Source organism: Myotis brandtii, unplaced genomic scaffold (assembly GCF_000412655.1).
Source record: "Myotis brandtii unplaced genomic scaffold, ASM41265v1 scaffold62, whole genome shotgun sequence".
NCBI classification, from domain to species: Eukaryota; Metazoa; Chordata; class Mammalia; order Chiroptera; family Vespertilionidae; genus Myotis; species Myotis brandtii.
The window spans coordinates 1,397,129-1,411,094 of record NW_005370366.1 but is presented as its reverse complement, the minus strand read 5'-3'; the positions used below and the strand labels follow the sequence as shown (position 1 = coordinate 1,411,094).

At 41.0% G+C, this 13,966-nt stretch overlaps 1 protein-coding gene and 1 long non-coding RNA gene across 4 annotated transcripts in view; one reads left to right on the top strand and one right to left on the bottom strand.

The window, feature by feature from the left end:
* N6AMT2 (N-6 adenine-specific DNA methyltransferase 2 (putative)) overlaps positions 1-13,966 on the bottom strand; it is a 30,057-nt gene that overhangs the window by 1,747 nt on the left and 14,344 nt on the right. For 2 of the 3 annotated variants that reach the window (XM_005879997.2, XM_005879998.2), the window contains exons 3-4: positions 7,114-7,196; positions 1,477-1,757 (exon numbers count right to left, since the gene is read on the bottom strand). In XM_005879997.2, coding sequence (XP_005880059.1) covers positions 1,477-1,757; positions 7,114-7,196 — 364 coding nt within the window. Of the gene's footprint in view, positions 1-339; positions 538-1,476; positions 1,758-7,113; positions 7,197-13,966 lie in introns of those variants that run through there. The other variant, XM_014528168.1, reaches the window with a different exon arrangement.
* The window catches only part of LOC106723669, a 16,234-nt gene continuing 13,010 nt past the window's right edge, over positions 10,743-13,966 (top strand). The window contains exon 1 of the long non-coding RNA XR_001359371.1: positions 10,743-10,873. This is a non-coding gene — a long non-coding RNA (uncharacterized LOC106723669). The remainder of the gene's footprint in view (positions 10,874-13,966) is intronic.

Genomic DNA, 13,966 nt, shown 5'->3' with positions numbered 1-13,966 from the left:
GCATATAAGCATAACCAATGGATACAGACACTGGGGATGGGGGTGGGAGGGAGGTGTGGCATGTGCCAGGGGGTAAGGGAGGTCAATGGGGGAAAAAGGAGACATATGTACTACTATTTGTAATACTTTAAACAATGTTAAAAACAAAGAATCCCCTTTTCAGTAATATCCAATCTTGTAAACTCATAGGAATATATTCACATCAACCTTTGGATGACCAAACTGTTTCTCCCTCAGCCCCCCTTACTCACCCCACTGCCTGTCTTGCACTGCCCACCGCTGTGGATATCACCCCAGATGCTGCCAAGCACCTGTTCCTCGACGCCTATGGTAGCAAGTGCTGCACAGGTAGGAACCCAGGACTCATCCTGGATTCTCCCCTTTCTCACTTCCCACATGCAGAGCACAGCACATTCTTTTAGTTTCCTCTCCAACCTCGTCCAGAGCTACGTCCACTCACCCCCATAAATCTTTTTGGTACAAAGTTAAAGTGAACTTGTTTAGACAAATTGGATCTTGTTCCTTTGGGGCTGGACACTGTAAAATAAAATTTCAACTCTCACCAGCACCTGCTGGGGCCCTCTCATCAGACTCCCCTTGAGGCCACTGCTGCAATGCAGCTCAGCCCAGAGAACTCGTGGATCTGAAGTACAGCCCCCTGACTCTATGCCAGCCTGTCTTTCTCTGATTTTTTCATATACTTATCAAAATTAGGAATTCATTTCTTCTGTTGTATTACATTTTTTAATCTGTCCCCTAAAACCAAATGTATGCTCCATGAGGTCGGGCAATCTGCCTGTCAGCTGGCACAAAGGGCTAGTCACAGCTATGAATTAATAAGTAAATACTAGCTGTGTGAACAAGAGTTGTGTTTTTGACTAAGTCTACAACTCGACAACCAGAAGAACAGCTCCACTGCTCAGCCCAGGGTGCTCCAAGCAGAAGCACGGCCACAGGCTGGGTACAGGAGCAGGGGACTGCACTCAGGGCCTGGACACCAGGCTGCCCAGACCATAGAGGTAGTTATAGTTTTAGTTCTGTGTCAGATTTCACTACATCCATCTTAAGAAAATAGTGTATCTCAATCTCCCCAGAAAGAACACTGTTCTGCTATAACAAACCCGATCCAATGCCTAACTTGTAACCCCAGGCATTCCACGTTAACTCCACAGATTCGACATCAAGTGCAGAGGCTCTTTTAACTACTGATGACGACCATGATGAATATTCACCACATGCAATCCCACCCAATGTGTGTCAGGCACTCAGTCCTCCAACACTGGAAGTCAGGCAGCATTACCAGCCCCATATTTACAGATGAGGAAACGGGGGCAGCGAGAGGTTACAAAGCCTGTTTATGGTCACACAACAAGTGGTAGATTCAGGATCTGAGTTCTAAGATCTTTCAACTCTTGACAGCTGAGGCTTGAATAGCCACCATTATCAACCTTTATGAGATGGCAGGCCAGCACCTACCTGTGCACAGCAGAATCTTGCCCTGAGTCAGGTACTTGATGGTTTCTGAGGTTTTCCTGAGACATTCCTCAGAAAGATAGGGGGGATCCGCTATGACAATGTCAAAACTATGATGGGCAATATTTACAGGGAAGTCCAGTGGATTATTGTAATCATAGAAGATAAACTCCTCTCCATAAATGGAGAATCTTCTGTCATACTCAAAGAGGTATACAGCCAAGTCTTCTCTGTGCAGCTCTCTCAGTTTCTGGTAAACACTAGGGGTGCTCACACAGGCCACCCTGGAAAACAAAGTGAATATGTGCACAAAGAGCTCCGGTAGACAGCTTCCAACGTTAGACAACTTCACTAAACACCAGAGGTCCTAGGCACACATCTTCCTAAAGGAAATAACACTGCAACTAACGTGACAGCAGTAAATTATGAGAGAAAACAAAATGCCTCACTTTTAAGGAATCTGGTATTTAAAAATCTGAAACTCATAATCTTAAGGTACGAAAGTGATACACGTGCTCTTTATAGTAAAAAATGTAAAACATTAGGAACATATAAAGGCAAAATTAGGTAGCCCAAAGTCTAAATTTACCTATTTCATGTTCCTTTAACATTTACGTCAAATACTGTTAATCTCAAACTAAATATTTTGAAGTTACTTCGTGATATTCATAATCTTGAGAGGAAAACCCCAAATAACTGCTTTAGCAACTCCAGTTTTCAAAAAAAATACATTAAAATGAGGTCTCAGTACAGAAAAGCTACTTTAAATTTCTGTAGCTTTTTAAAAATATATATATTTTTATTGATTTTAGAGAGGAAGGGAGAGGGAGAGAGAAACATCAATGATGAGAGAGAACCATTGATTAGTTGCCTCTTGCACGCCCCCTACTGGGGATCGAGCCTGTAACCCAGACATGTGCCCTTGACCGGAATCAAACCCAGGACCCTTCAGTCCGCAGGCTGACGCTCTATCTACTGAGCCAAACCAGCTAGGGCTCTGCTGCTTTTCTATATAAGGAAATTATTACCAGCAGCCTACAGTTTATGAACGGGTAAGCACTGTCCCAATAGTTAACTCTTTTTTTTGTTAATCTTCATTCAGGGATATTTTTCCATTGATGTTTAGAGAGAGTGGAAAGAGAGGGAATGAAGAGGAGACAGAGAAAAAGAGAGAGATGAGAGAGAGAAAGAGAGAGAGAGAGAGAGAGAGAGAGGAGAAAGACATTGATTGGTTGCCTCGCTCCAACCGAGGATTGAACTTACTACCCAGGTACATGCCCTTGACCAGGAATCGAACCCGAGACTCTTTGGTGCGTGGGCTGACACTCTAACCACTGAGCTCACCGGACAGGGCCCAATAGTTAACTTTTAAAACCAACTGCGAAAGAAGCTAGAAATAAATACTGAACTATGGAGTTGATTGTGGTCCATCTGTTACAATGGAATGTTATGTAACATCACACCCCCAAGACACTCCAGGAACACAAGGGGCAAAAAGACATTTGCATGAGTGTGAGAAAATATGCTCAGAGGCACAAGAGCCAGAGACCATGGCTGCCTCACAGGAGGAGAACTGGGGGCCTGGAGATAATGAGGAAGGAGGATAACATTTTTTCAATCCCCTTTAGAACTTTTAGATATTTATCATGCATATATATTATCATTCAAAACAGTACTTTTAAAAATTAAACTCAGCCTTAAACCTGTGAGGGTCATTTCTGTACACGTGCACATTAGGCACCCAAGCTAGCTAGATAGGCTGCTTGGTCCAAAAACTCTTGAAGTATGTAACAGCCTGATGATGGCACATATGCATCTGTGGAAAATGTGCATGTCCGTCTGGGTGACAGGGGCAATCAGAGCTTCAGCCCAGGATGCTGCCAGAGTTTGGGGGAAAGGAGGGAGAGTGAAGGTAGAGGGCCAGATGTCTTCACTGTGCTGGGATAACAAGCAGCAATCATATGCACAATGAACTATCACCCAAGAAAGAGGATGAAATAAAGGTAGTTTCAGACCAACTAAATCTGAGCTTGTTGCCAAGCAGAATTTCTCTAAAATATTCTGAAGGATGTACAAGGCAGCAGAAAAGTGTCTCAGATGCAAGAAGGAGGGAGCAGAGTGTGGTGAACCCAGGGGGACAATGGGGTTTGTCATGGTGGGGTCCTAGGGCAACTCACTCCTGAGTTCCCTTGTGCAAGTGGCTGAATCTCTTGAGCCTCAGCTCTGTCTTTAGAATAGAGAATATAATGGTAACTACCTCACAGGGGTGTGAGAACTAAACAAGGTGACCCTCATAACCTGCTGACACAGAGGACAGGACAGGCAGCAATTACTCAGTAAATGCTCCCACTTTTACTCATCTTTAAGATTATTGCCCTAGCTGGTTTGGCTCAGTGGATAGAGCGTGCGCCTGTGGAGTGAAGGGCCCCAGGTTCGATTCCAGTCAAGGGCACATGCCTGGGTTGCGGGCCATCCCCAGTAAGGGGGGTGTGTAGGAGGCAGCTGATCAATGATTCTCTCTCATCATTGGTGTTTCTATCTTTCTCTCTCCCTTCCTCTCTGAAATCAATAAAAATTTATTTTTTTAAAAAGATTATGACACAGCTCCTGAAGATGCCTGTCAGAAAAAATTAAAAGTTGCATCCGAAGCCCTCATATTAACGGAAAAAAGAAAAAAAAATGTATAAAAAACACTGTCATTGAGAAAAACCTAATAAACAACTACAGGTGATTTAAAAAGAAAACAGAAAAAAAAAAAAGAGAAACTTGGGACTTCTAGTTAAAGATGGTGGATGGGAATGTAGATTTGCACCTTCATGAAGTCCACTCAATATACCACAAGTAAGATTCTGTTTTGTTGTTGAAGCCAAGAAGAGAAAGAGAATGTGAGAAGAGACAAAAGAAACACACATAGAAAGCTGGAAAACAGTGGAGAGTGCTATCTGACTTGGCAGACCCAAACACCAAATCCTGAACTGGCAGCCAGGAAAGCTGGGGAGCAACCTTATCTCCATCACCGCACCCAAGGCTCAGGATCTGCAGACCAGTAACTCAAGAAGCTGCTGAAGGTTACATGGGGCAGACAGTAATTCCCAAGACTCTCCTCCTTCTCCCAGGAGATAGAAACCTGGAGGGATGGTCTCTGGATTGGGGGACAAAAAGGGAGTGCCAGCACAACTAGTAATGTGGTACAGTGTGGCAATGACAAGGATTAAGTTAAACCCACTGGATGCTAGGGCCTTCAGCCCTCTCAGTAATGTGGTCCCCCAGATGATGTCACAACACACATAACTTCCAGGGAAGAATTAGAAGACTCTTCCTAGAGCTCTGACCAGCCCCAGAGGAAAAGACTCAGCGTGACACTGGGATTCCCTAGGAATAGCTCGCCCAGGTCATCCAACTGCAGAGATTAAGCAAGAAAGTTCTGCCATGTGTCACAGCTTTCCGACATAATCTGAGTGGCCGGTGAAGGTCAATGGACATTCAAGGAAAACATTTAATATTAGAGACCAAAATAAATGAACAGAAAAGGCACATTGTAGTAAGCAGATTAAGTGGGGAGAAGAAAACTTTTTAAAAAATCTTGTAATTAATATCCTCAGAAGGATAAACAAGATAAAATAATGAATATTCATCACAACCAATGAATGCAATAATAAGTGGAACAATAAATAGATGTTTCCCTCTCCTCCTTCCTCTCTTTCTAAAAATCAATCAATAAAATTTAAAATAAATAAATATATATTCAGAGACCCCAAAAGAGATCTGTAAATGAATATGTATATGACAACAGAAATGGTAAACTCAGCAGAGAATTTAGAAAATAAAGTTGAGGAGTATTCCCAGAAAGTAAGGTAAAAAAGACAATAGGTGGAAAAGAAGACAGTAAGGAAAGTAGATCAGGTCCAACATTCAAATAACAGGAGTTCTAGAAAGAGGAAGAGAAAAAACAGTGGGGGAGGAAATAGGCTTAAGACAGTTTTCCCAAACTGAAGGAAATGAGATTGAAAGAGCTCCCCACCCAGCACGAGAGGGGAATACTCTACACCAGGACACATCAAATATTAGGAATTAAGAAAAAAACCAAGTTTGCACTGAGCAAGGAAAAAATGGGTTTCCTGCAAGAACTCAGAACAGCATGGGATTTCTCAACAGCACCTATGGATACTTGGAGGCCAGGAAGCAATGTCCTCAAAACCTGGAATTACATACCCAGCAAAACTATTACAATTGAGAGTAAGAGTGGAATAAAGGCATTTTCAGAAATGAAAGGGTGTTTTTAAAAATATTTTTAAATTTATTTCATAGAGGAAGGGAGAAGGAGAGAGAGATAGAAACATCAATGATGAGAGAGAATCATTGATTGGCTGTCTCCTGCACACCCCCCACTGGGGATGGAGCCCGCAACCCAGGCATGTGCCCTTGACTGGAATTGAACCTGGGACCCCTCAGTCTGCAGGCTGACGCTCTATCCACTGAGCCAAACCAGCTAGAGCCAGAAATGAAAGGTTTGAAAAATTCCCTTCCCACATATCTTTTTTGTGGAAGCTATTGAAGGATGGACCTAACCCAGATTAAGGCTGCAAAATGAGAACTGGGGTACAGGAAACTGGAAATCCAAAATAAAAGAGAGGAAAAAGGACTATGAGCATGATGGTGAAGAAAGATACCAAGATAAGAACTGTAACAAAGCTAGAAATCAACCAGTCCAGCTTGGTAAAGCCATGAGGTAATATTTTTCAAGGAGTTGAAATATTTTTGCATTTATAGATAGGAGATATGCATAACTGGGGAAGAATTTGATGGTTAGTAGGTGATATGGACATAGAAACACATAAAAAAATAGAAAACTTATAATTTTACAATAAGAAAAAGTAAAAGGTTCAGCTGTAAAGAACAATATGAACCCTGTTATAGGCCAAATCTGGAAACAATACTATTGGGAGCATGGACAGAAAGCATGCACATCTGTGGAAGTAATAAAGTCTGAACCAGCTTTTTAGGACCATTCGATGTTAAATTCCATGCATGTAAAGTTTTGTGGATTTTTATCCTCACCCGAGGATATGTTTATTGATTTAGAGAGAGAGGCAGGGAGAGAGCAAGAGAGAGAGAGAAACATCAATGTGAGAGAAAAATTGGTTGGCTCCTGTATGCGCCCTGACTGGGGATTGAACCCACAACTTAGGTATGTGCCCTGACTGGTAATGGAACCCACAACCTTTAGGTGTATGGGGCAATGCTCTAACCAAATGAGCCACTGGGCCAGGGCTATGCATGTAAAGTCTTGATAAAAATAAAAACCAAGTTAAAAAAAAGAAAACCTACATTCTTAAAATTTCAAAAAGTCAAGTATTAAGATTTTTTTCTCTTAAAACAAACTGTAAGGGTATAAAAGTAAGGAGCAGGTTAGCAAATATTAAAATACAGGACAGAGATAAGACATCCTACAATGCATACATTTCTGGGTGCCCCTAAACTTGTTATTATAGCAGTTCTTATTCCTCATATTCTATAAATCATGAACTACAAACTTTGCAGATTATGAGTCAGACTTCTTACAAACCATCTCTCATCGAGGAAGGACATTGAAAATATTAATTTAGATTAAACAAAAAAGAAACAAAATTTGAATCTCACCTTCCACCTTCCCCAGCAGCCGCAGTCACTTCCTTAGCAAGGCGCAAAGCAGTTTCCTGACTGTACCAAAACTGGCTCAATTGCTGTAGCAAAGGGATGAGTTCAGATCATTTTAGAATTAGCATAAATTTGGTTCCTTTAATTTAAACCTGTGCATATACTTAATATTTCCCTTTTTCTTCTTAAAGCCAATTTTTTGAAATTATTTAAAATTTTATTTTATTGTTTAAAGTATTACAAATAGTAGTACATATGACTCCTTTTTTTCACCATTGACCTCCCCCCGGCCTCCCCTGCCCCCCGGCACATGCCCTCACCCCCTAACCCCCAGTGTCTTACGTCCATTGATTATGCTTATATGCATGCATACAAGTCCTTCGGTTGATTTTAAATTAATAGACAAACAGGGATCCAAGATGGCAGGGAGTAGGTAGAAGTTATACTCAAGTCCTTCTAGGAACACACTGGAATTACAATTAAATTATAGGACAATCAACCTGAATAACAAACTGAAGACTAGCTGAAGAGAAGTCTTATAACCAAGGATTTATAGAATAGCTAGATCAAGACTGGTAAGAAGGTCAGAGACACAAAAAGGGCTGGCCCCTACTACATGCATCCAGTCCCAGACAGAAGCAGCCATCACCTGTGGATTGCTTTGTAGCTCCTACCAGGCACCTCAGGTCACAGGCAGCATCTGACATTGACCTGAACATGAGTCTCTCCCAAGAGGCCCCAGAACCAACACACCCTGGAGCTGGCTTCAAAGCACAAAAGAACACCACCTGATTAGTTCCACAAAAGGCACATCCAAAGGAAGATCTCGGCAAGCACCAGACCCTACTGGGACAAATTCTGCTTCATAGGGTCAGCCCCCTGCACAGTAGCTCATATACTGTGGTTGGGGTCAATCCTCACAGTCAGACAGCCTGAGCGTCAACCCCACCCACAGATGGGCCAACAGTAATCAAGACTCAACTACAACAGGAGGACTCATAACCCAGGCAAAGAACACCTGTGGAGCACCCAGCTCAGGTGATCAAGGATACTGCACCACTGGGCCCCACAGGATACCTAATACATAAGGCCACTCTACCAAAACTGGCAGACAAAGCAGATCTACCTAATATACAGAACTCCTACCCCACCACACAGAGGCAGATAAAATGGGGAGACAAAGAAACATGCCCCAAATGAAAGAACAGGAGAAATCTCTAGAAAAAGAACTAAATGAAATAGAGGCAAGCAATCTACCAGACACGCAGTTCAAGACAATGGTTATAAGGATGTTCAAGGAACTTAGAGGAAGAATGGATGAACTCAGTAGTGAGAACTTCAACAAAGAGATAATAAGCATAAAAAGCGACATAGAAACCACAAAAAGAACCAGTCAGAAATGAAGACTACAATATTTAAAATTAAGACTACACTAGAAGGACTAAACAGTAGGTTGGATGAAGCAGAAAATCGAATCAACAATTCGCAAGGCAAGGTAGCATAAAACACCCAATCAAAGCAGCAAAAATAAAAACAATTTTTTTAGTGATTTGGCAGCTCCCTCATCCTGAACATGCCATGGCTTCCTCCTTTCCCACACCTCATTCTACAAGGCCTAAGTGAAATGTTTCCTACCCTGGAAGGACCCCCTTGACCTTGCGATCATTATGTCCTTATTCGTTTCCTCTTCCATGGCATTGTACTCTATTTTAAGAACCTGCATTATGTTATGTTGCATAACAGTTCCTTTCTCCCACCAGATGATAAATGCCTGTAGTCAGGGATCATTCTATGCATCTTGACAACTCTCTATCCTCTCCCTTCTGATCTGAAATCAATAAAACATTTTAAAAAATAAAAAAAAAAAAATTCCAACCCAGCCAATGTGGCCCAGTGGTTGGGTGTCAACCCATGCACCAAGAGGTTGCCAGTTCCATTTCCGGTCAGGGCACATCCTGGGGTTGGGGAATTGATCCCTGGTGGGGGCATGCCAAGAAGCAGCTGATCGATGTTTCCCCTCTCATCGATGTTTCTCTCTCTCTCTCTCTTCCTCCCTCTGTAAAAATCAATAAAAAATCTTAAAGAAAAAAGTCCATAATACCCAAAGGAATCTATAGATTCAATGCAATTCCTATCAAAATACCAATGGTGTTCTCTACAGAACTAGAAAAAATCTAAAAATTTATGTGGAACCACAAAAGATCCAAATAGCTACAGCAATCTTGAGAAAGGAGAGCAAAGTTGGAGGTGTCACATTATCTGATATCAAACTATACTACAATGCTATAATAATCAAAACAGACACATAGATCAATGAAACAGAATAGAAAGCCCAGAAATAAAACCACACTTACATGCCACTTAATATATGACAAAGGAGACAAGAACATACAATGGGGTAAAGACAGTCTATTCAACAAATGGTGCTGGGAAAAAAGGAACAGATACATGCAAAAAAACTGAAACTAGACCATCTGCTTACACTGTATATAAAAATAAACTCAAAATGGATTAAAGACTCAAATATAAGACTCAAAACCATAAAAGTCCTAGAAGAAAACATAGGCAGTAAAATCTTGGACATTCCTTTGAGCCATATATTTTATGATATACCTCAAACTAAAAAGTTTTTGCACAACGAAGGAAACCTTCAACAAAATGAAAGACAACCTACTGAATGGGAAAAGATATTTGCCAATGATACATCCAATAAGGGGTTAATATCCAACATTTATAAAGAAGTAATACAACTGCCCTAACCGGTTTGGCTGAGTGGATAGAGCGTCAGCCTGCGGACTGAAAGGTCCCAGGTTTGATTCCGGCCAAGGGCATGTACCTTGGTTGCAGGCACATCCCCAGTAGGAGGTGTGTAAGAGGCGATGTTTCTAACTCTATCCCTCTCTCTTCCTCTCTGTAAAAAATCAATAAAATATATTTTTTTAAAAAAGGAATACAACTCAACATTAAAAAAACAAACAATCAAATTAAAAAGTGGGCAGAGGCCCTGGCCAGTGTTGCTCAGTGAGTTGAGTGTCATCCCATGCACCAAAATGTCGCTGATTCAATTCCTGGTCAGGGCACATGCCCAGTTGCAAGGCTCGATCCCCAGTGGAAGCATGCAGGAGGCAGCAAATTGGTATTTCTCTCTCACATCAAGTGGCCAAGACGAGTGGATAAAAAAAGCTGTGGTACATATCTATAATGGAATATTACTCAGCCATAAACAAGAATGAAATCTGCCCTGGCCGGTGTGGCTCAGTTGTTGAGCATCATCCTGTGCATCAAAAAGTTGCCAGTTTGAATCCTAATAACGGTACATGCCCAGACTGCAGGTTCAGGTTGCATAGAGTAGGCAGTTGATGGATGTTTCTCTCTCACGTTGATGTTTTTCTCTCTCTAAAAATCAATAAAACATAGTTTTAATTTAAAAAAGAATGAAATCTTACCATTTGCAACAGCATGAATGGACCTAGAATGTATTATGCTAAGTGAAATAAGTCAGACAAAGAAAGAAAAATACCATGATCTCACTTATATGTGGAATCTATAAAGCAAAATAAATGAATAAAACAAAATAGAAAAAGACTGATAGACATATAGAACAAACTGATGGTTTCCAGAGGGGTGGGAGAGTTAGGGGACTGGGTGAAAAGGGTGAAGGTATTAAGAAATACAAATTAGTAGTCACAAAATAGTTACGGGGATGTCAAGTAGAGCATAGGGATGTAGCCAATAATATTGTAATAACTAGGTATGGTGCCAGGTAGATATTCAAAATATTGGAGGGACCACTATGTAAACCATATGATTGTCTAACCATCATTCTGAAACTAGCACATTGAATGTAAACTGTAATTGAAAAAAATTTTTTTAAAAAAATAGAAGGCCCTAACTAAGTATGGAATTGATGCACTGGGTACCACTAGCTGCTCATACCACAAAAGAAGACAAGCAGTCAATGTTTCTCCTGATGGAAGAACACATCCCCACCAGTGTATGAGTACTGCCCAAAACACTAAACCTGAATCTGATTAAGCCTCTAGTCTAGATTCAACTAGCAACTATCAGGATCACAAATACAGAGGATTGGAGAACGTGTGAAACACCACCACAGAGATGCCCAGGCCCTACCCTTTTTCTGTGGCCTCCTGTCTTTACCTGAGGAATGTTTACTGAATTACTTGCTTTTCCCTTAGGGGCAAGTTGTTTGTTTTTCATGGTGTTCCTTCTATTCATGCTGATTATTTCCTTTCAAATTTCTAGTGCGCCTTAATTATCTACTCACATTTATAAATTATCTTATTTTAATGGAAAAAGTGGATTCCTCTGCAATGCAAGAGGCCCATTTCTCCCCTGAATGACTGGTGTGAGTATGCTGCCAGTGTACACTGATATTTCATAAACCCAGATTTTAAATACTTCCAAAAAATACATGATCATTTCAATAAATGCAAAAAGAAAAGCATTTAACAAAATTCAACACCCCTTTATAATTAAAACAAAACTTAAACAAAAAATAATTCTTTATTGTTGGAAGTATTACAAATGTCCCCCTCTTCCCCCCATTGACCCCCTGCAGCCCACCCCACCTCTCACCCCAGGCCCTCACCATCCCATTGTCTGTGGCCACGGGCCATGCATATATGTTCCATGCTTCCATGTCTCTGGATCCACTCCATTCATCAGTTTATTTTGTTATTTAGATTCCACATATGAGTGAGATCATGTGATACTTGTCTTTCCCTGACTGACTTATTTCACTTAGCATGTTACTCTCCAGGTCCCTCCATGCTGTCTCAAAGGGTAAGAGATTCTTCTTTTTTACTGCTGCATAGTATTCCATGGAATAAATGTACCACAGCTTTTTTACCCACTCATCTAATGATGGGCACTTGGGCTTAAAACAAAACTCTTAGCAAATTAGGAGTTGGGAACTCCTTCAAACTTACCAAGGGCATCTAGAAAAAAACAACAGCCAATATCATACTCAGAGAGTGAGAGACCTAACATTTTCCCCATATGATTAGAAGCAAGCAAGACTGTCTGCTTTCAATATATTACTCAACATTTGCATTAACACAAGAAAATAATAGTAAATAAAGAAGTAAAACTGCTAATATTTGCATGTTATATGATTGTTTACCTAGAAAATATCAAGAAAAAAATGTTTCCAAAGATGAAATATACATATTAATTTGGATATCTGTACCTATGAACTCATGTCTGTGTACATTTATGTCTACATGTCCATGTCTAACCATTCTTAGCTACTGCAAAAACTCCAACCTCTGATTCCCTCTTTGCCTATAGAAAATCCTCCATGGATGTAGTATGTAGGGCTTTTGCTTCACTTGATTTGGGAGGCAGTAGAGTTTTCTGATGGTTGGCTACTGAGCTGCCCTTCTCCCACATTTTTGTCAGAGCACAGTGATGTGTTTTAGCTGTCCTTGCATCATTTAAAAAAATAAAAATCTTAGTCTTAATCAATGTGTTACACTAATTTGAAAGATATATGCATCCATATATTCAATGCATCATTATTTACAACAGCCAAAATATGGAAGCAACCTAGGTGCCCATCGATAGATAATAAAGAAGATAAATGCCTATATACAATGGCATAATACTCAGCCATAAAAAAGAATGAAATCTTGCCCAGCCAGTATTGCTCAGTGGTTGAGCATCAACCCATGAACCAGGAGGTCATGGTTTGAATCCTGGTCAGGGCACATGCCTGGGTTGTGGGCTCAATCCCCAGTACAGTATGTGCAGGAGGCAGCCGATAAATGATTCTCTCTCATCACTGATGTTTCTATCCCTCTCTCCCTCTCCCTTCCTCTCGCTAAAATCAATAAAAAACATATTTTTTAAATGAAATCTTAATGATACTGTTGTAATTAATCCAGTTATAAATCAAAGTAAAGGTACAAAGGGAAGGCCAAATAATATAGGCATGCCATTTGTGCAACTTTTGCCAGGAAGCTGCAATTTAATATTACCCAGGTCTATTCCCTGCAGATCAATGGGGGAAGGGACTGCACAGGTGGAGAACAGCCACAATCCCAGTAAAGTCTGGGTGAAATAGGGAAGTTACTTGTCTGTCAGTCACACCTGGGAACAGGTCAATGGCCACAGTAGGCATGGCCACTGCAAGCACAGAAAGATTTGAGATACTTAAGCTCCTAAACAAAGGAGCTCACCCTCTCTTGCTCTTGGCTTGCTCACACTTGACTCCTGGCTTGCAGGGCTCTCACTCTCCTACATTCACCCTCCTCTAATGGACTTCAACTACCTTAGTGCTAAACTGGACCCAGCTACAATATGGAACAGAAACTTGGACACTGGTTTTGCTTCTACCTTTATTGAATCCTCAGCTGTACATCTTCTAGGACTGAACTAAGGGAAATGGGAATTTACAAACCCAGGGATATAATTCCACACAAATAAAAATCATTCACCCTCCCATGCGAGTCTCGGAAAATTCTTTTTCTCAAGATAACATAAGGACCCAACCACAAGCACTCAGTGGAGAAAGGGATACCTCACTTTCACCGATAACATTATCATCTGTGATCATATGGATGGACCTAGAGGGTATTATGCTAAGTGAGGTAAGTCAGAGAAAGACAAATGCCATATGATTTCACTTATATGTGGAATCTAAAGAACAAAATAAATGAACCAACAAAACAGAAATAGACTCATAGAGATAGAACACATGGTTGTCAGATGGGAGAGTGTTCAGGGGGCTGGGTGAAACATATGAGGGAATTAAAAAGCACAAATTGGGTGTCCCTTCTGTCCGCTGGGCCGGGGCTGTAGGGCTCCGAGGAGCGGCGGCGAGGGGCGAGGGCAG